Raw genomic sequence first — 21,859 nt, 5'->3', positions numbered from 1 at the left:
ACAGCCCCAGATCCCTGAGAACGGGAGCTGTGGCAGCAGCCATTCAGTTTTTTGGCAAGAGCCAGCACCCATGGTTCTCTCCATGCGACCCCAGAGATCAGAGTGAGCTGGATCCCATGGCCGACGGGACTCTGTCCCTCGCCTGCCCCCTGGGATCTGCGGCCATGCCTGGCTGTGCCCACATGGGCTGGTCCAGGCGCTGTTCCGCGCCATGAGGCCAGGTCCCTCTGATCCTCCCCCAAGGAGGGCTGTCATTTTCCGCCGCAAAAGCGACCTTGCCTAGGAAACTATAATGATGGCTTCTTGCTTGAACCACGGGCTTTTAAAAATAGCCCCACTGAACAAAGGCAGAATGTAGACCACGGGCCCTGGCCTCCCCAGGTCTGGCGCTGCCACTCTGGCTGCTGCTCAGGCCAGACTTGACTGTGCCCCACTGGAAAATGGAGCCAGACCAGGAGCGGGCCCGAGCATGGAGGGCTGGCCAGGAAGAGCGCAGAACCTGTCCAAGACCGAGTCAGAATCTGGCCGGGCAGGGTTCTCAGGCTGCTTGGCAGCTGTCCCGAGCAGGACTGCGGTGGAATCGGAAGGCCCCAGGAGGAGCCCCGTCCATCTGTGCTGAGCAAGGCCTGCCTGCTGTGTGGGGTGTGTGCTGAGAGTCGGGCCTCGCTGTCCTCGCCCACCTTTTGCTTTTCCGCAGTATTTCAGATGGGGCCATCGGCCCGTCAGCTCTCTCCCAAAGTCTGGCAGGACAGCCACCTCCACCTCCAAGGTGAGGCGGGACAGCTGTCTCCAAAGCAAAGTGCTGTGTTGGCCCAGCACAGGCTGAAGAACCTTAGGGATCCCGGGAGAGCTAGCAGATGGCCTCTCACCTCCGTGGGAGGCCACGGGCTGGGTCCTGCCGGGATCCCGGGCGGTGTCACAGCTGGGAGCAGGCTGCTGAGCGGTCGCCTGCCCTGAGCTCTCCACAAGCCCTGCCCAGCCCTGCCTTCCTCTGCCCTGGTGCCACCCTCAGCCTCCGTTCCTCTTGGACTGTCTCAGCCGCCTAGTTGGGGCAGCCCAAGGGCATTCCCAAGTTGGCAGTTCTCACCTGTCTTTGCGTTCTTGTTTTCCTGAAGGGGTGGGGGGATGGCGCTCCTCTGGGGCCCTGAGTCGCCCACTGGGCAGAGTCACCCAGTAGGCAGGGTGTCCTTCCCTGACCAGATGTGCTCTACCCCTGGGCCTCCCAGGACAGGAGAGGACCCCAGTAGACATGGTGGCCTGAGCAGAGGCACTGGAGGGAGCTGTAGGAAGCCAAGAAGGTGCCCAGCACCCCACCTTCCCACGTGTACCCTCCCAAGCTCTTCCTGCGGTGCCCTTTTCCCTGTGCCTTAGGAAGACTTCCAACAGGACCCTAAAGTCACAGTGTAGTAAGACCCTGTCTCAAACTAAAAAAAGTCAAGGTGCAGTTAGTGGTGGGGCATTTGCTTAGCATGCAGGAGGCCCTGGGTTCATTCCCCAATATTACAAACAAATGAGGGAAAAAGCCACACCCACGAGAGCAGCATAGGAAGCTCTATGGGGGGCCCAGCGCCAGCTGGCAGCCATGGGAGCAGGTGCAGCCCCAGGAGCTATGGGGGGCATGTGCCCGGCCACCTGGTGGAGTCTACCTGCAGGGGTAGGGGGACAGCTTCACACGCAGGTTTGGCCATAAGAACTGTCTTCGCTGCTCCTGCTGTACCTGTGTTTTTGTGGTACCGTTTGGTAAATAATGCACTGTTACTAGGGGTAGGGCTCCCCAGAGCTGTAGGAAAGTTAGGCCAAGGGCGAATTTGAGGGATTGAGGTGGGAGCAGAGCTAGGAGAATGCAGGAGAGACAGCGGGTAGCCCAGCACACGCATAGAGGGCCTGAGGGAGCCCCCAGGTACTCGGGGGTGCCTAGCATGACTACCGGCTCACACCAACGCCACCTGGAGCTGAGTCCTGGCTGGGTTTGACACCCAGGAGCGGCCGCGACCTCTAACCTCATGACCTCTCTACTACCACCCCAAGGCCTGGTCTCCTTCCCTGGGGAAGCAGACTGACCTAGGGCACCTTGGCACGCAGCTAAACAAGGCCACCGGGGACGAGATGCAGGGCCTGTGCCCCAACCTCAAGTAATACTGCTTTCTTGCTCCCACCCACACCCACAGAGGAAAAGTACGTCACCGTGCAGCCCTACACCAGCCAAAGCAAGGACGAGATTGGTTTTGAGAAGGGCGTCACTGTGGAGGTGATCCGGAAGAATCTGGAGGGCTGGTGGTACATCAGGTAAGAGCCCTGGTGGCCAGCTGGTGGCAGGAAGCCACCCGTGGCGGCTGTGCCAGCTCCGCACAGCAGGAAGCCCATCTCACAGTTCTCTGAGCTGGAAAGCGGGCGCTCAGCCAGCCCAGCACAGGGCTTAGCTCAGCCCACAGGCTGTGGTGCAGCCCCTCCGTGGCACCTGCCAAAGTTTCCAAGATCTAAACTTGGTTTTCCTGTACTATTTAAATGACAATGGAATATCTGGCTCTGACAAAACTAAACAAAAAAAGGGGATACAAATGAATGACCATTTTGTAGTTAGGATAGATACACAGCTACATTCTCTTAATTCAGTGAATATAAAAATTTGTTCTAATAGTATTTGTGGACAGGATATCATGTCTGCATCTTGTACAGTGAATAACTACTAAGTCAACAATATGTAATGTATTAATTATTGAAACTGTCATACTAGTCAGATTTGAAACTGTCTCATTGCTATTTGTTGCTCAATAAAAATATTTTAAAAAATAAATAAACTTGGTTTTCAGCCTCCAGCCTCAGCTGCCAGGCCTGCTTTGCTCCATGGTTGGGGCCCGGAGTGGTGGCATCTATAGGCCTTGCTGACATCCCAGCAGGTGGCCTTTGCAGCCCACAGCTCAGCGCTCAGGGGCCTGGATGTGGGCCTCTGGAACCCTGTCCCTGTGAGGGGGGCTGACTGTGAGGCCCGAGCCACGTGCAGCTCAGGCACCACGAGTTCCACCCTCCCCAGCCCTCTCCGTGCACAGGACCTACTCACACTGCAGTGTTGGGCTTCCCTGATACCATGGGGTGGAAGCCTGTGGGTTTTACTCTCTTTCACTGGAGGGACTTGCCTTCTGGCATACCTGCTTCCAGGGGATGCCTTTGGTCCCCCTGGGGCTGCTCCACTGTGGGGACTCTACCTGGCCTCTCTCCTCGACCTGCTACCCTGCTGAGGGTGATAGTCAGTGGGTAGACCCTGGGGGCCCCTGCCTCTACCTGCCACAGCAGGCAGTGGCGTACCCACCGTGAACAGGACATGTTCTGAGTGGTCTTCTTGGGGGGCGGGCTTGTGCTGTGGCATGACCAAAGTGACACAAGTGCTTGTGGGATAGTTGTTGTGAGGCAAGTGTGTGCTGAGGGACAGGATGAGGGCCTTGGTCACTCGGAGGCCTCAGTGTGGCCTGATGGGGGCAGCTCCGAGTCACCCCTGGTAACTGGTGCCTACCAGTCAGCACCATGGTGTCCTTTCCCGACCCACTAGATAGGCTGGAACTGCATACCTGGTCATGTGTTGCCCAGAGCTGTGGCTCCTGGACTTGCATGTTCTCTGAGCAGTAGAAACTGGGGCCACGCCAGCGGCCAGTGGCCACACTGGGAGACAGAGGCCAGCAAGCATCCTGGCAGGCTGGTGGCCTCATTCATCTGCTTGGCAGTCCTCTGTAAGGCTGACTGCTATTCTATTCTGTCTCAGTTTTTAGTTTTCTGAAATGCTGAACCAAAGCAGTCTGAGCTGCTTCGAGTCCGTTCTTGCCCCCAAGCCTTACTTGTCTACCCAACAGGAGCATAAACTGAGAAAACCCTGCTGAAACAGTTCCACTTAGGCAGGCTGCCAGACACCCCTTAGCTGTGCTGTGTCCCAGCGTTGTCCCTGGCTCTTAACTGATCTTCATTTCTTCTCTTCCTTCCCTCCTCCCACCCCTGGACACATGCTCGTGTGCACCCACAGCCTCCCCCCACACTCCGAGTCTGGGCAGCAGCCACAGGAGTCGAGCGCAGGCACACACGGTCACCTCTGCTGCCCCGTGCTTCTCTGCATTCAGCCAAGCCTTGTCCACGCCACACAAAGGAGCACATTAGAGGGCTGGGAAATGAGAGCCCTCGAGGCTAGAGCAGCCTCCCCATCACCCACGCCGCTCCCCAGAGCTCCGCAGTGTTCACCTAAAAAGACTTGGGCAAGGGCCAGGGCTGTTGCCTTCCTTTCTCTAGGGTTCAAAAGTGTTGGGCCGAGCCAGGCTCTGCTGCGCAGGCTGTGGAGCCTCTGCTGCTTGCTTTGCTCTTCCACACCACGGCTACTGGCTGAGAGGAAGGTTAGGTACTAGTTGCAGCTGCTTTTTGTTTTCTTTGATAGTGCTGTGTAACCCAACCTGGCCTCTAACTCAGGGCTCTCCTGCTTCAGCCTCCCAGGTGCGGGGTATCACAGGTATGCACTGCTGTGCCAATTTTGGGCACTCGGTGCTTCCATCCATCCTTGCCACTCTGCTCCTGTCTGTACCTGGTACATTCAGGAACTGTCAGGAGCCACAGGTCCTATGTGGGGGACCTCCTTAAAAGAGGAGCATTTGGCCCTCCTTCCGTGTATTGATATGTACAGAGCTGGCTAGGATATTTCTTTATCCTCTCAGTTGTCATTCAGCCATGCAGATGGGTCAAGCCGAGGTGCTGATGTGCAGTCTTTAATTCATTGGAATTGAAATAACTGCCCCTGGGATTATAGAAGTAAACTTCAGCAGACCACGACGGGGTCCGGGAAGACTTCCTACAGTCGCAAGCCCAGCCTCCATCCCTTGGCCCACTGATACTTACATCTTGTGCCCCCGGCAGGTGCACCTGGGCCAATCACACACACCTGTGATGCGGCTGTCATGAGTCACCTTCTTCTACCCGAGCATCCCAGCAAACCCAGACGCAGTCATAGGAACTCAGCTTCGTGCTCTGTTCCCAGACCTAATGGGCTTCCAGAGAATTAGGTCACTCTGGGGACAGGGGAAGTTGTCAGACATCTGGCCAGGAAGTCATTCCAAAGGCCCAGATGTGTCCCACAGCGCAGGTGGGGACATCACTAGCCAGACTTGGGGACATTGGTCAGCAGTTGCTGGATCAGGAACCGAGCTCCACTGGATTTGCATGAAGCTCAACACCTTGGGGGAGAGGGGGGAGGAGAGCTTGTTTTAAAGAATCATCGAGTCCCCAAAAATTAAGCCAGCCCTATCACTTGCCTTTTGCTTTTGTCCATGAGCTTTTGGTTTTGTTTCATTTTTTTTTTCCATGCCAATAGCTTTCATTTCTCCTTGTGATGTGCTTTTATCTTGTTATTTACGGTTTCTGCTCTTTTTTGGAGTAGGAAGAGGAGGTACCTGGAATCAAACTCAGGACCTCTCGCTTGCCAGGCACCAAGCTGCTGAGCTACATCCCTAGCTTCCTAGTTTCTGCTTTTAAGTCCCCTGTAGAGGGCCAGCCAAATAGCTCAGCGGATTAAAGCAAGCAAGCGCAGGGGCCGGGGGTTCAATCCCCAGGCCTGCCCTGCTGGCCCCACCCCAGGGCTCAATGAGACCGCAATTGAGACTGGGCATTGTGGCGCACGCCTGTAATCCCAGCTCTTGGGAGGCTTTAAATGAGCGGATCACTACGAGTCTGATCTAGTAGTAGGACTCTGAACACCCTGTAGACCCTCCCCTAAAATTAAAAAAAAAAAAAAAAATGTAGAGCAGCTTTCAAAACCCCTACAATTAGATAAATGTTCACAGCTCGTTAAATTTTTACTCTATGGTGTAAGGTCAGGTCTCCCTTGCCTTTTGTAACTGAATAATGAGTTGTCCTCAGATCACCTCCTCAATAATCTGTCCTTGCCCCGCCAGCTTCCAATGTTCCCATGAGCCTCTTTGCAGACCTAGCTCTGTGAACATAACCCACCCCGTGCAGTAATGCCCGCCAGGCTTGGCCGCCCGTCTTCCCAGGGGCTCTCCATGTGTCTGTCCTTCTGGACACGTTCTAGCAGCTGCTCTACCCTTGATCTTGTGGAAAGAAAAGTGAGTTCCTGTGAAGGAGCTTGTCCAAGGGTGGCAGGCTAGAGCTTTTGCCTGCGACATCTCTTTCCTCTTTGACACTTCTCTTTCCAGTGTTGTTAGCAGTGGTAAACACGGCAGGCATGCCACAGCCGGCCTTCCAGTGAGAACTCTGAAAGGCTTGCCATCTCTGCTACACCACATTCACGCCATCTTATTTCTTTTCTCCTTGAGAATTCCCTTTGATTGTGTGCCGAGTACCCAAAAAAGTGTGGTGCAGGAGGCTTGGCTGGCTGAGGCTAGGTGGAGACCTGGGCCCAGGAGTAGACAGTGAAACCAAGCGTCAGACCTCTAATTTGGTGTGACCCACTCCTCCCCACAGGTACCTGGGCAAAGAGGGCTGGGCGCCAGCATCCTACCTAAAGAAAGCCAAGGACGACCTGCCGACCCGGAAGAAGAATCTCACAGGCCCTGTAGAGATCATTGGGAACATCATGGAGATCAGCAACCTGTTGAACAAGAAGACATCTGGGGACAAGGAGACGCAGTCCGCTGAAAGCGAGGCCTCCGAGGCCCCCGTTGCTAAGAAAGAGATCAGCCTGCCCATTCTGTGCAACGCCTCCAACGGCAGCGCCTTGGGTGTTCCAGAGAGGACCGTCTCCAAGCTGGCCCAGGGCTCCCCAGCTGTGGCCAGGATCGCCCCGCAGAGGGCCCAGATCAGTAAGCCCTTGGCTGGCCTCTGGCTGCTCTTATAGGGCAGGCACGGGTGTAAGGAGGGCCGGAGGGCATCAGGTCCCCGCCACGCCTTCTCCTCCCTGCCCCTCATGTTGTCAGCTCCTTTCGTGCTCGGCACAGGGGAGAGGGTGCCCTGGTGCCTGCAGCGGCTGCTCTGAAGATGAGCCGCAGGGGTGGTGAGGTGTCCTTCCCAGGTGAGAGCTGAGGTAGCCCCTTGGCCAAGGCACATGTGCCGAAGCAGAAGTATTTTCTGTCTCCCGAGTAGAGGCCTTAAATAGTCATTTTGGTGTATAGCTGATTTTTACGAAAACAGAACATAGGCTGTCCTGGGCTATCAGGGGGAGGGGTGGGCTATGCCCTGGTGGAGCAAAGATGTGGAAGAATATCTTCTGGCTGTAGCCACTTCCCTCTCACTTTCCACCAGTCTTCGGGCCCTAAGAGGCCAGGAATTGGAGGCAATAAGACATCCTCCAGGGACCTCAGATCAGCATCTTCAGCCTCTGGACCAGCTGTACTCCTGCTCTGGGTTGTGTCCTGCCATTCATATAGCCTGGGTGTTTTTATAGTTTGGCCTTGAGCTTAGGTTAGATATCGTGCCTGAGAGCTTTTAGGCAGCCAGTCGGGAAACCTCCAACTGGTGCCCCTCCTGCTGGGCTCTGTGCTAGCTCTGGGACCTCGGGAATGAGCAGGAAGTAGGCCTGCTCTCCGCTTCCGACTGAAAATCGGATAAAGCTGTGTAGCCGCACAGTGCCTGCAATGTCTGTACCTGACGTAGGGCCTTCATGGACCCCCAAAACATAACCAGGGAAGCCGTAGAGGTCTGTGTCTCCCTGCGCCCACAGTGACTGAGGGCATCAGGCCCCCCATCCGTGTGGTGGGTGCTGCTTAGAGAACACAGGTATAGGTCCTGCTCCCTATTATTGGGCTGATAGCTCAGTTGAATAAGCACTTGCCTGGCAAGCGCAAGGGCCTGAGTTCAATCCCTGGCTCCGCAAAAAAAAAAACAAAACTGTGGCCAGGGAAACCCTATTCTTGGGCTGGGATTCATGAAGCCATGTCTCTTCCAGACTCCCCAAACTTGAGGACCAGACCTCCACCTCGAAGAGAATCAAGCCTGGTACGTGTGGTGACCATCTTCTCCTTTCTTCCTGGGGATGGCGCAGCAGCCCTGAGCACTGGCCGTCTTACCACAGAGCATAGAATGGTGGTCAAGCAGCACTGGCTTTGTGGGACTCGGGGCAGAGAGGGAAGTGGGCAGAGCTGTACCTTTCTGAGAGCCCAGATGCACAGCTTGGAGTCAGACATGCACTGCACTCCAAAGCTAAACAAAGCCGTCTCAGCCACCGCACTGGTGGGCATGAGCCTTTGGACTGGCCCGCCGGGGTGGCCAGCTGAGCGTTGCGAGCTGCTGGAAGCAGGCCTGCTGCCCGCATGGCCTGAAGCCTTTCTGCTCTGCCTTGTTCAGGAATGCCTGATACGTGGGGCAGACGCCCGGCCAGAGCCTGTGAGGGAGAGGCAGACCAGAGAGCATCCTGCAGGGATGGTGCATCGTAGGGAGCAGCTCACACCAAAGCTTTAAGAGAACTGATGCTCTTGGGGTCCCTGACTCTTCTGGGTGGCATCTCCAGGTGACTGGGGTCTCAGGCAGGCAGGTGTGCAAAGTCCAGGCCCACAGGGGAGCATGCTGGTAGTAAGCTGAGGTCTAGGACCAAGGACTGCCATCACAGGCACAAGACGCGGGGTAGGATCAGAGCCTGGAGCCTGCCAGGTGTGGGTGCACATTCTCCTCCTGACTCTTAGGAGCAGAGGGACCCTAAAAGTCACCCCACGCAGGCCTCAACTTCCTGATTATAAGATGGAGACAGTTGTATCTATTTGTGGGACTGCCAGAAAAATGAGATGCGATCGTCCATGCAGGCTGGTGTCTGTGCCCTGGGTTGACTCGGACCCTTGAGCAGACCTAGCTGGTGCGCTTAACTCCTACCTGGGCTTAGCAGTGGGTGCCAGTGACCAGTGATAGCTTCCACTGGTCCGAGGAAGAGGCGGCCCTCTGTACAAAAGGCCTTTGAAGACTCCACCCCGGTGTAGACTCCAGACCTTCCTTGCCCGGTCGTCAGTCCCAGCAAGTACCTCTCTCTGTGCCTGCAGCAGTGAGCGCACCTTCCCTCCCGGCTCTTTTAGCCCCGGCTGACCTTCTGGCGGACTTGATCTGCGGACTGCCCAGGCAAGCTGCTGACCCTGTAGGCCCTGAGAGTGCCATGCTGGGCCGCAGAGCGGGCCCAGGGCGCGCAAGCTGGCTGCTTCCTCCCAGCCCTCACTTTTGATCCTGGTCAGCGAATTGGGACACGGTGAACATTGGAGGATGGGAGAGCTTCAGAAGAGAAGAGGGTCTGAGGGCAGCGGACCTCTGGCTTTTGCTTCTTGACCTCTTCATAGGGCCCCTCACTGGGTAGAAATCATGTACACTGTCTGAGCAATCCTTCTAATGGCCCCAATACTAGTTTTGTTTTTCAGATCAGGAAACTGAGGCCCAGAATGGTCAAGGGCCCAGGGCTACACTGCTGGTGAAACTGGGGCTGGAACCCAAGGGCCTTCTCGGCCTTCCCGACACCGACACCCCAGAGCTGCTTCCCCCCACCTTTGGTTTTTTTCAGTTCTCTTTGTTTTCACCCCTTTTGTATGAGACAGGATATAAAGAGGAGAACACAGAGCTGTTTTAGCCAGAGGGCAGGTGTGTGGAAGCGACTGATCACCAGGTCTGGGTGATCCCTTGGTCGCCTGCTAGGTGCCAAGGGCTTTGGACCCGCATCTGGCACATAGGCGATGCACAGCAAAGTTAAGAAACAAATGGACAAGGGTCACAGAGCGGGGGCTGAGGCCAAATTCATCTATCTATCTATTTGCCTGTTTATTTAGAGGCAGAATCTCACTGTGTAGTCCAGGCTGGCCCTGAACTCACAGCAAGCCTCCCGCCTCAGCCTCCAAATACTGGGATTACAGGTGGGCACCACCAGGCCCAGCTGAGACCAAATCCTAAGCATCCTTGAATACAGTACTGGGAATTTGCTGTGTCAATGTCCAGAAAGCATAGGGAGGCGCCACATCATTTCTGTAACACCAGCTACGTAGGAGGATGAGATAAGAGGATTACAAATCCAAGCCCAGCCTGAGCAACTTAGACCCTGTCCCAAAGCAAAGAATAAAAAGGACTGGCAGTGTAGCTCAGTGTAGAGCACCCTGAGTTCAGTGCCCAACATGACAAAAGGTAGAAGCCAGTTAGGGCGTCGGTGTGTTCTGCTGCCCGCAGAGAGTAGGGATCCGGCACTCTGTTCAGGCCCGCCTATCCAGATGTTGGTACTGCCAGAGCTTCCTCACCTGACCCCACTGCCCCCTGTGTGCCCACCTCACCCTCAGCCCCTGAATCTCCCTCTGCCAGGTGCCCCACCTGCAGGGCGGCAGCTCTGTGGTTCCACCAGGCACATGTCCAGGCTTTGTTAGAACCTCACTGCTCTTTCGTTCTCACTTGGGGACCCAGGGTTGAGGTACCCAAACACTGATCCTCATGAGATGAGAAGGTAGAAATTCATGTTAGCAGTGAGCATTCCCACAGGTGAGGGTGGACCTGAGACACGTGACAGAGGCCTGCTGGGCCAGCTGCCGTCCACCTGGGCCAGCTGCCACGCGCACATGCTGAGGCCCAGTGGGCAGCAGCCCTGGCCTTGTTACTGGCCGGGTCAGCTGGCTTGGCTCACCTTGTTCTCCTTGCCCTGTAGGGCTTCCAGCTGCCCAAGCCACCAGAGCCCCCTTCCGTTGAGGTGGAGTACTACACCATCGCTGAGTTCCAGTCTTGCATCTCCGACGGGATAAGTTTCCGGGGAGGACAGAAGGCAGAGGTAAACCTTGGGCTAAGGGCTGTTTGCTTCACCATGGCCAAGGGCTTAGAACTCGAGTTTAGATCTTGACAGCAAGGTCTAGGGTGAGGGGTAAGTAGGAATGGTGCCAAAGCTAGCCACGCAGCTACAAGTATGTGCTGATTGCTGACAAGACATGCCCAGGAACAAAGGGGTGCGGTGGGGTGTGAGCTAAGACCACAGGGTGGCTGCTGTACATTTCTGGGGATTGAGCTCGGGGACTTCACACCAAGCTGTATCCCCAGCCTTTTTTTTTTTTTTTTTTTTTTTTTTCTTGAGATAGGGTCTTGCTAAGTCCCTGAATTGCCTGAGCTGGGCTCTGACCTGTGATCCTCTTGCCCTGGCATCCCCAAGCACTGGATTGTAGGCCTGCGCGCCACGCCAGGCTGCAGTGGGTCTCAATGCTCTGATTGCAGAGCTTTGCAGAGCATAGAACAGAGATGGCCCCAAGTCCCCTCCAGGGCACCAAGGTAGCAGTCTTGGCCCATTGGTGTGTGGGCCAGAGCCTGTTCTCTCAGGAGCCGCCTAGGGCCAGGCCTACAGAATCCACACCCAGAAGTGCTGTTGTCAGGAGAAGACTGGGCAGGTACAATAACGTGCCAGGAACCCAGCCCTCAGCACAGCACCCCTGGCCTCTGGCGTCGCTTTTCCCTCGCAGGCTTTGCATAGCTCTCTCTGCAGAGGGACGAGAGACCCTCCGTGCCGCCCTAACTGGCCTTCTCACACTTACTCAGCTCTGTGCTCACTCCTCCTCAGCCATGGGGACACCACCCCAAGGCCCAGGAGGCACCTGCAACCACAGGTAGTATGTAGCCCCACAGGAGCTGGGTTTTTTTTTGTACTGGCACCCCTGTGGCAGAGTTGGACCTGTAAGGAGTCACAGAAAAATCGTGACAAGGGGGTATTTGGGACATGGGGGCACGAGCGATCTGTGGCTCGGCCACTCTTCTCCAGTGGCATTGTGTAGTCACAGAGTTAAACCCAAGTAATACACAGGACACTGTCGGGTTCGCCGGCAGCTGCTGCCACCTGAAGAGGGGATAGCCCCGGCGGGAGTGTTCCTGCTCACGTCTGGGACTGGAGCTAAATTTCCAAAAGAAGTGATTTTCTCCATGAGTCCTAGGTTTCTGGAAAGCCCAGAGGCTTTGTGCTTTGGACCTGCCTGAGGCTGGGTTTAGGTACAGGGTGGCCTGAGATGAAGGGTGGATGGAGGACTTCGGGAAGAAGAACACACCTGAGGGAGAGCTGGCCCGGGCTTTTCCCACTCTCCCGCCCTTCCTTGAGCCTCACCCCACAGTACTGGTGTTTCCAGGCCCTCCATACGGGTTCTCCCTGGGACCTCTTCCCCCGAGGCATGCCCCACAGTCCCAACTTACTTACCTTGATGCTTTCCAGGCCAGGCGAGCCCCGCATAGCCCAACTCCACACTCCTGACGTTAGCCCACGTCAGGTAGACGTTCAGGGAAAAGCTCCTTGAGCCAGTTCAATATACTCCTTAGGAATAACCAAAGCCCCTCTCTTCCCAGGAAACTGTTTGGTCCTGAGGAATCTCTCCAACTGGTGAGGGTTCATTTCCTCAGGCAGTGGACGCTGGGGAGACACTGGGCCTCAAGGCCTGGGCCTCAGGACAGCACCTGCCTATTTAATTAATCTACATCTTGCATGGTGGTATACACCTGTAATCCCAGCACTCAGGAGGCTGAGGCAGAAAAATCACTAGTGTTCAAGGCCAGCCTGAACTTCATAGCAAGACCCTCCCCCCAAAAAAATCTCTACATCATTCCTGGTCACCTGAGAAAACCTTACAAGGATTTCCGAGAGGACGTGGGTCCATGTGACTTGGGAGTTGCAAGGGCTGGGCACAAGGGTGGCTTAGTGAAAGGAGGGGGTCTGCTTGACCAGTACTGACAAGCTTGGAGGATCAGGGCAAGGGTCTTGGAGAGTGAGAGCCTCCAGCCAGGGGGTGCTACCGACCGGGGCTTGAGTTCTGATCTGGCATTCGCTACCCTGGTCTTGAGCTCCTTGCCCAAGTACTCATTTCTCATCCATAACTGGAGGTGAGGTGGCCTACAGCTGGCGTGTGACACTCATCTGGGAGGCCCCCCGCGGCTCAGAGCCGCCCCCCAACTCACTGCCCACCCGCCCTCTTCTTTCAGGTCATCGACAAGAACTCGGGTGGCTGGTGGTACGTGCAGATTGGGGAGAAGGAGGGCTGGGCGCCCGCCTCCTACATCGATAAGCGCAAGAAGCCCAACCTGAACCGCCGCACGAGCACGCTGACCCGGCCCAAGGTGCCCCCGCCGGCACCCCCCAGCAAGCCCAAGGAGGCCGAGGAGGCCCCCGCAGCTGCTGGCGACAGCCAGGAGTCCCCGCTGAAGCTCAAATATGAGGAGCCTGAATATGACACCCCCGCCTTTGGCTTTGACTCAGAGCCAGAGCTGAGCGAAGAGCCTGCAGAGGACAGGGGTGCGGAGGACAGGCGGCCAGCCCAGCCCCGAAGGCCCTCGCCTGCCTCCTCCCTGCAGCGGGCCCGCTTCAAGGTGGGCGAGTCATCAGAGGACGTGGCTCTGGAAGAGGAGACCATCTACGAGAATGAGGGCTTCCAGCCATACCCAGAGGACACCCTGTCGGCCAGAGGCTCCTCCGGGGACAGTGACTCTCCAGGAGGCTCCTCCTTGTCCCTTGCCAGGAAGAACTCCCCCAAGTCAGCCTCCCTCCTAAAGCTCAAGGCAGAGAAGAACGCCCAGGCAGAACTGGGGAAGAACCGCTCCTCGGCCTCCTTTTCCTCGTCCATCACCATCAACACCACCTGCTCCTCCTCCTCTTCCTCCTCTTCCTCCTCCCTGTCCAAGAACAGTGGGGACCTGAAGCCCCGCTCTGCCTCGGACGCAGGCATCCGTGGCATTCCCAAGGTTGGGGCCAAGAAAGATGTGGACACGAAGGCCGGGCTGGCCTCCTGCACGCGGGCCAAGCCGTCTCTCCGACCCAAGCCGGTACTGAGCCGAGCTGAGTCTCAGAGTCCAGAGAAGATGGACATCAGCACTTTACGGCGCCAGCTGAGGCCCACAGGCCAGCTCCGTGGGGGCCTGAAGGGCTCCAGGAGTGAGGACTCAGAGCTGCCCCCCCAAGCAGCATCGGAGGGCCCCAGTGCGGGGTCCAGGAGGGGCTCGGCTGATGTCATCACCCTCCCCACTGCCATTGCCCCATGTGCCCCCAGGAAGGAGTGGGAAGGGCCGGCTGCCTCCTACGTGACCTGCAGCGCCTACCAGAAGGTCCAGGACTCGGAGATTAGCTTCCCCGCAGGCGCCGAGGTGCAAGTGCTGGAGAAGCTGGAGAGTGGGTGGTGGTACGTCCGCTTCGGGGAGCTGGAGGGCTGGGCCCCCTCCCACTACCTAGTGCCCGAGCAGCAGGAGCAGCCCGAGCTGGATGTGGCGAAGGGCAGGCCGGGGGAGGGCAAGTCAGACAGCCTGGAGAAGATCGAGAGGCGCGTGCAGGTGCTCAACACTGTCAACCAGAGCAAGAGGGCCACACCGCCTGTCCCCTCCAAGCCCCCCGGGGGCTTCGGCAAGCCCTCAGGTGCCGCGGCTGTAAAGATGAGGAATGGCGTGCGGCAGGTGGCAGTCAGGCCCCAGTCCGTGTTTGTGTCCCCACCGCTCAAAGACAACAACTTGTCCTGCGCCCTGCGGAGAAACGAGTCACTCACTGCCACGGACGGCCTTCGCAGCGTCCGCCGCAATTCTTCCTTCAGTGCTGCGCGCTCGGCCACCACCGAGGCCAAGGGCTGCCTGGCAGAGCGTGCTGCCAGCCAGGGCTCAGACTCACCCCTGCTGCCCGCCCAGCGCAACTGCGTCCCTGTGTCCCCTGTGCGCCCCAAACCCATCGAGAAATCCCAGTTCATCCACAATAACCTCAAAGACATGTATGTCTCTATTGCGGACTATGAAGGGGATGAGGAGACAGCAGGCTTCCAGGAGGGGGTGTCCATGGAGGTGCTGGAGAGGAACCCCAATGGCTGGTGGTACTGCCAGATCCTGGATGAGGTGAAACCCTTCAAAGGCTGGGTGCCCTCCAACTACCTTGAAAAGAAAAACTAGCGGAGGCCACAGGATCCCCCCACCCGACCCCAGCCACTGTGTGGCTCTGTAGCTACTGCTGGGTAAGCAGTGACTTGTAGACTTGAGGGGAAGGACAGTGTGAAACCTTGCAGAAAGTGGGACCTCCCTTGCCACTCCCCAACTAGAAGGGAGGGGGTGAGCAGGAAAGGGGGGGCACCGGGGCTAGGACCCGTGCGTGCACTGTGGCAACCCTGCTGGTGGACCGCACCACTGGGGACAGGCCATTCAAGAAACCCCAGTTGTGCCTTTGCCAAAAATCTGGAAAAGATGTGGTTGGTGGGGCCTCCAGGCTCCTGCCCTGCTTGGCTCTTCTGGGGCAGAGCCCTTACCCTGGAGGGAACCCTTGTATTGCCCTCATATGTCTTTGTGAATTGCTCAAGGTTACCTGGGATGGCCACTGCCCTCGGAGGGGAGCTGAGTGTGTGTGTGTATGCTGACACTGCTGGCCCTGGGGCTTGGCGGGCTTGTGAGCCCCTGGGCCAGACCACTGTCGGTGTTCTAGAGTAGAGGAAAAGGTGGCTCCAAAGCGCCCTGAAGGGCCACCCTTTTTAGATGTGCCTGTTCTGCCCTTCTCCGGGCAGGAAGGAGACGTTCCCGGCAGGCATGGTCACCTGCAGAGTGTTAGGTATTTCTCAGCAGGTGTTTCCAGAGGGTTATTGATTCGGGGGTTGTATGTCAGGCCTTCGGTTTCGGTCTTACTTTTGGGTTGTTTGGGAGTCCGGGGATGCCAGCCTCACTTGGGCCAGGCAGGTTGTGGGTGGGCTTCTCTTGTGCCCTGTGGGAGGGGTTTGCTTAGATTCTGGTTCACGTGTTTCCCCTACCAGATGCCAAAGTCGTTTCATTTGGTTTCCACTGTGTGGACGGTGCTCGGGTGGGGCACCCACCAGAGGGATCGGGCTGGGTAGGTGCCAGTCCCATACTCAGCGACAGGAACCTTCTTCCTGCCCAGTTTCTGAGGGCTGGAGGAGTAATGTCTCTCCGCAGAAGGGAGGACCACCATTCAGAGCCAGACATCAGAGGGGAGGCAGCTGCGGGCTGTGGTGGCCGCCATTCGTGTGTGTTCCCCCACTGCGCGGAGCCAAAAGCCTTATATAGGACCTGTGGAGAAGTGGCCATGGCCCCTGGCCCAGGCCCCACCTGGGCCCTGGGGCGGACCAGAATGGACACCACCAGCTGTCCCGTTTGGCCTGCTGGCAACGCCAGAGAAGATGGAGGACCCTTGTGCCAGATGCCAGCGTGGTCTTCCCGTGAGGCAGCGCCCCAGTGAAGAGGGAAGCAGAGGATGGTGTCCCCTGCAGGTCGCCTGTCAGCTCCAGGCTGTTTCCAATGGTTGACATTTCAGAGGGGACCCTCCAACAAGAAACCAGTGGCTTCCTGAGGACTCCCCACTGCTGGGAGTGGATTTCCGCATGTGCCTTTGTTTGGGACAGATCAGGCCTCAGAGCAGCTGCCGGGGCTGCCCCATCGATTGATCAACCAGTCAATCAACCCATCAAATGATCGACCAGCTGGGTGGGGCTGTGTACCCCTCCCAGGCAGATCGGTGTCTCAGATGCCCCAATACCAGAGACCTTGCCCGGCACACTGCTCACGTTTGTTGTCAAAGGGCCATGGTGAGGTGGTTTGTTTCCTTTTGTTTTGCTCGTGAGTTTAAAACTGAAATTAGTTATATATATATATATTTTCTGCTGGACAGTATTAAATAGAGCAGGATGTTGAGTTAATCTGCTAGATTGCAGTACTAATGGTAGTGGTTTAGTGTCTTCATTTTAATATTATTTGTACTTATTTGAACAATAATGATAAAGAAGTGGTTCATTATTTTTAATTAATGCACTTTAAGATGGAATGAAAAGCCCAGAGAGCAAAGTGCATTACTTAAAGATGCAGTATATACTTTCTCATTTTTAAACAGCACATATTTATTAAAAGAAAAAAGTAATTTATGATTATTTAAAATAAAATGTAAAAGCAGAGACTGTCGGGTTAGAGGCCCTTCCACAGATCTGCCTTCCCGGGGGCGCCCCAGCTCCCCTCCTCAGCTGCCTGCACGAGCCGACCGGAGCCTCCAGGGCCCGCCCGCCCACCGGCAGGCTCTCCTCAGCCCCCTGAGTGTCTCTCAGAGCCCCTCTCCCAGGTTCCCAGTGCCCTGAAACTGCAGTCACTGACTGAAAAGCCTGCCCCGAAGGCACCAGGAGGTCCCCGTGTTGTCCCTTTCTGTGACTGCAGCCCCAGGCCCGGACATGACTTCCCCGGAGTCCCGCGGCTGGTTCACCGCACACTTCCCGCCGCGTTAATCCTGAGCTCCTCTCCCCACGCCCTGCCCCCAGTTTACCGTGTGCTCATCATGTTTACATTGTGCCGTCCAGCCCAGGTCGGCTGGGAGCTGCTCAGGCATCCAGGACAAGTGGAAACTGCTGCCACCTGGTGACATCACACAGATCGGGGCAGTGAACGGGGACCCACAGGCCTGTCCCTGCACTGCCCCCTCATACGCCCCGCTCACAGCAGAGCACACACCTGCAGACCTAAAGTTTTAATACTTGAAGCAAAAAGGTGCACGCCAATCCTTCTAAGACTCGGCCACGGGTGCCGCGTGCCCTGGACTCCTAGCCAGAGGCAGGGCGAGAGCGCCCTTCCCTAGAGCTACTGAGCTACTCTGTGACTTCCCAGGGGGCTGCCGGCAGCGGCAGAGGAGGGCGAGGCCTGGGCTCTGACCCATCTGGAGGAAAACCAGATCAGACTTAAAGAAAAAAAGAATGAAATCTCAGCAGTGTCCAAACCTAGCTTTCCATTGGTTGCGATTGAAAATGTGAAATGACGTGTATTGCTGTATACTGCAACTTTAATCATAATGAGCCCTTCTGAGGTCATTATTGCGGTTTATATAATGCCCGAAGATGCATCATGTGGTGCTTTGTTCTTCCTTCAGCCTCAAGACCTTTTTCTTTGATGACAAGGGAAAAAAAGACCTTCCTCTCTCTCCCACTGTGCCCCTGTGTCACAGCAAGCCCAGGGCGCAGCGAGGAAGAGCAGGAAGGGGCACCCCGAGCGGCAGATGTGCTGTTGGTGCTGCAGGTTCCCACCCAGGGGCTGGGGCCAGGTCTCAGCCTGTCCACCCCAACCTGGCCCCCGATTTCTCTTTCTTCCTCAAGTTTCCATCCTGACGAAGGCATTATATAGAATCATTGTAATCACTTTCAGATGTTAGAGCAGCGTATTTTACTGGCATTTATAGCCATCGCTTTCCTCAGTAAAGCATGTTACTACTTTCATCCTCTAAGGAAAAGGGACGAGGGATTTTGGCCAGGCATTATTTTCATATTACTAGTACTTGCAGAATAGATGTAGACCTATTTAAGTTTAGACCTTGGTTTGGTAGTTTCTTTTGTTTTCAAGGGGCAAAAAAATGATAAAATTATCCCTATTTTTCCTGAAGTTTTTTTTTTTTTTTTTGTATTTAACTAATATATTATTTCCTTAAGGTTACTCACTTCCCCAGCCCCCTCCAAATATTTTACATTCTCAATCGAAAATGAAAACAATCTGAGAGCAGAAAAAGTGCAATATTCCAAGAGGGGCGTTAGGGCCGATGGGCTGTGGTGGTGGGAGACCCCGGGCCCGTCTGCCGAGTGGAGGCAGGATCCGAACTGTGGAACAGACCTCGCCACCTGTGGGGTTTGCTGTGCCGGCGTCCTCTGCCCTCTCCGCCTTCCCCGGCAAGATGGCGGGGCTCCCAAGCGGAGGACAAGCCCTTTCGTTTTTGGTGTTGTCTACGCAGAAGAAAGGGGTTCAGGAAAGTGGCACAGGGCTCCTGACTCGGCCCAGTCCACAGAGTAGCGTGAGGACATTCAAGAACCTGTCCTTGTTTTCATTCCCATTGTCCTGTGGCCCCCTGCTCTGAGATTTGAGAAGCTCTCAGCAGCCTGTCGCCCCAAGCTCCTGATGTTTGCACTCTGACCCTTTGAACGTATGTTTGAATCTTTCTAAAACTGTGGAACATCAGTTCAGTTTATGGGCCAGAGCCCTGGATATAACCAAACCCATTTGGAGGGCGAGGGTGCCCTAAGCCCTGTACACCTGGGTACACACCAGGGAGGTCCAAATCCCTCAGACCTGGGGCTGAGCCTAAGCTGTTCATCTCTGTGAGCTCTGCTGAGGAGCGAGTCCTGCCCTCCTGCACCCCCAACCCCACCCCGCCCATAGTCTGCGAGAGTTCTCCAAGGAGATGCCAAGGGATCTGTTTTCATCTCTGCACATAAGGACCCCCACAGCAGGTACCAAGCTGGCTTCCTCTTGCTCTGTGCTGGTGGAGGAAGCCACAGGATGGGAAGTCTGTGGTCCAGGTACCAGAACCCTGCCCCTGTGGGCAGCAGGTGTGTCCTTGCTAGCTTGTCCTCTCCACCTCAGTACTGTGTGCTCACTGCCCCAACCCTGTGTTGATTTTCAGCATAGAGACGGATTTTTGTGCCCAGGTGGGACTGGGCCCATGTAGGTGGCTTCCTGTCCTTGAGGGAGTAATCCACAAATCCAGTCTGAGAATCTCCATGCAAAGCTGTCTGGAAAGAGAACTGTCCACATCACCGAAGAATTAAGATTCCCTCACTTTTCTGAGGGCTGTATGTTAAGTGTCTGTGTGTGTGTATGTGTGAGTGTGTGTGAGAGAGAGAGTGAGTGCTGGTAATTTCCCACTTAAACTAAATAATGGGGTTACAGGAAAAAATACTGGGCAGGCTGTCTCCATTGAACAAGTCCTTGGCATTGGGCAGGACCCAAGGGACTCACAGCTTCCTGCAGAAAGTGTGTGTGTGTGTCATCCATACACACAGCTCTGGCTGGAGAGTGCAATGTGTCTTTTTATGATTATTAATTATTTTTTTATTTAGTTCATTGGAAACTTCACACTGGCATTAACAGATCTAGCAGAAGCAGCCTAAGCTGTCGTCCTGGGCTCCAAATAAAGATATGGTAGGGAGACTGCTGCTGGACAAGGAAGTGCTAAGGTCTTGAATTAGGTCACCTGCCTGCAGATGCGTCACCTGGCAGGCTGCCTCCCACCCCTCATCCTGCATGTTGTCCAGCTGGGAGGCTCCAAAGATATGGGAGCAGCTGGGCCCTGGGTTCCTGTTTCTGAGAAGGGTCAGGCTGGGCGGTGAGAACCAGCCCGGGGGACATTTGGCAGACTTGCACATGCACACAGCAGCACCTCTAGGGCCTGCCTGGACACTTAGAGCAGTGTGGAGGGGCTCCCGGTCTCACTGAGACTGTCTCATCCCTGTCGGGGACAGTCTCGAGTGTGGTTCCCAAGCTCTTTGATCAGAGGCAGGGTCAGTGACCTGACAGCCTTAGACGCACAGCCCACTGATTTTCATTTTCCTCCTGCTTTGTCCTGCGCACATAGGTGCCCCCACCTTGATCCCAGGCTGCCTGCGAGGCTGGGGTCTGCATGTGCTCCCTCTTCCCCTGTGCTGTCTCTCTCCATCTCCTGTTTGCACTTGACCTGGACAATCTGCATCCTGACCCATCAGTCCTAGAACTCAGTGGCCTTGCAGTGTGGGATCCCAGTGCTGAAGGTTCCTACCCTGCTCCCGGTTCCATCCTGGCCAGTGGCCTGGCCCTCGGGACTAAACTGTTTTAGAGCAGACGGCTGAGTTGAGCATGTTGGAGACAAGTGAGAGGTACGTCGGCAAGACTGAGCCTGTGCGTGTATGGGGTGGCTGGGCTTGCATCCCTTCACTGGGGAGGAGGCTTCCAGAAGAAAGGAAAGGTATGGGAAGGGAGAGAGTTTGGAGGTTTCTTTTGTCTTTATTGATTGGAAAGAAGTTGATGCTGAGTGTTTGAGAAAGAAGAGAACAGGTAGGCAGGGAATTTCATGATTCGACATCCAAGGATCCAACCAGAGCTGAAGTTTAGAAAATCCTCCAAATTTGGCCACAGAAGCAGCCGGCCAGAGAAACCTGCTGCTCACTGGCACACATTGACGCCTTGCGAGTGGCGCTGATTTCCGTCGTGGAGAAGGGGCTGCAGGCCGCAGACAAGTCTCTGAGCTCAGGCTGTTTCCAGTAGATGCACTTACACCTTCCCGTTCTCAGCCGATTTTGTCCACTGCCTTTGTCCTGTGCAGAGCTGGCCTCAAGTGGGGTGAAGCAGTAGGAGTGAGTGCCTGGGGTCCATGCAGTAGGGCCCCCTGCACGCCAAATGAAGCATGGGGTCTGCAAGTCCCTCTGGGGGAGCACAGCCCCCTCCTCTGCTCTTGGCCGGTGCTCCTGAGTCTCCCTGTCCATTCGCCCATCCACGGGCCCTTCCATTGTTCTAGTGGCTTCTAACTGAAGCACACTGCTCTGAGGGAGTTACAGGAGGGCGAATGGCACCATTCTTGAATTTTCAGCTTGTTCTCTGCAATAAGCTTCCTTGACGTCCAGGATACAGTTTGGGGAGTGGGCGTCCCTGCTGTTACTGAGAGGTTTGCAGAAGGCAGCTTGGGAGCAGAACGGGTGTGTGTGCCCATCCCTGTGGGCCGCATGGCTGGACATGCACTGATGGATGTCGCTGAGGCGTCAGAGCTGCAGGAGATTCCTCGTGGCGTCCCACAGCCCTGCCCAGCGCCGGGTGGGTTCTGTGGGGCCCAGGCTTCCAGGCTTTGCCTCTCCTCCTCCGCAGAGAAACTGGAGAGATGGACATTACGGTGCTGCAGTCATTGTGAGCGCTAAACACTCCCAGGTTCAGTGGTGTGCTAATCTCCTGTTTCTGGTATTTTTAATGGTGGGCTTTTCTCACAAAACATGCAGTATCATGGGGAGAGAGCCAGCCTCTGGCCTGCCACTTCCAGGTTTCCTTTATCGCTTCGACGGGACTTTATGGTCTGCAGAAATGCTCTGTTTTTGGCATGCTTCTAGACAGTAAGATTTGGGTTGTTTTGTTTTATATTTGGTTTATGTTTACATGCATCTTGTATTTCCCTAAAAACTAAATAAAGTTTTTGGTCTTTTTGCTGTAGACTTTTTTTTGGTACCAGAAATTGAACCAGGACCTT

At 55.7% G+C, this 21,859-nt stretch overlaps 1 protein-coding gene across 2 annotated transcripts in view; it reads left to right on the top strand.

Annotated features, from left to right (window-relative positions):
* Sh3pxd2a (SH3 and PX domains 2A) overlaps positions 1 to 19,824 on the top strand; it is a 200,343-nt gene extending 180,519 nt beyond the window's left edge. For both annotated transcript variants that reach the window (XM_023715639.1, XM_004631506.2), the window contains 5 exons: positions 2,169 to 2,286; positions 6,448 to 6,785; positions 7,868 to 7,917; positions 10,574 to 10,693; positions 12,868 to 19,824. In XM_023715639.1, the coding sequence (XP_023571407.1) occupies positions 2,169 to 2,286; positions 6,448 to 6,785; positions 7,868 to 7,917; positions 10,574 to 10,693; positions 12,868 to 14,805 (2,564 nt within the window). In that variant the 3' untranslated portion in view covers positions 14,806 to 19,824. The remainder of the gene's footprint in view (positions 1 to 2,168; positions 2,287 to 6,447; positions 6,786 to 7,867; positions 7,918 to 10,573; positions 10,694 to 12,867) is intronic.
* Positions 19,825 to 21,859: the final 2,035 nt, after the last annotated feature.

This window comes from Octodon degus, unplaced genomic scaffold (assembly GCF_000260255.1).
Source record: "Octodon degus isolate 3935 unplaced genomic scaffold, OctDeg1.0 scaffold00042, whole genome shotgun sequence".
In the NCBI taxonomy this organism is placed as follows: Eukaryota; Metazoa; Chordata; class Mammalia; order Rodentia; family Octodontidae; genus Octodon; species Octodon degus.
The sequence above is the reverse complement of the archived record's forward strand: the minus strand, read 5'-3'. Positions and strand labels throughout refer to the sequence as shown.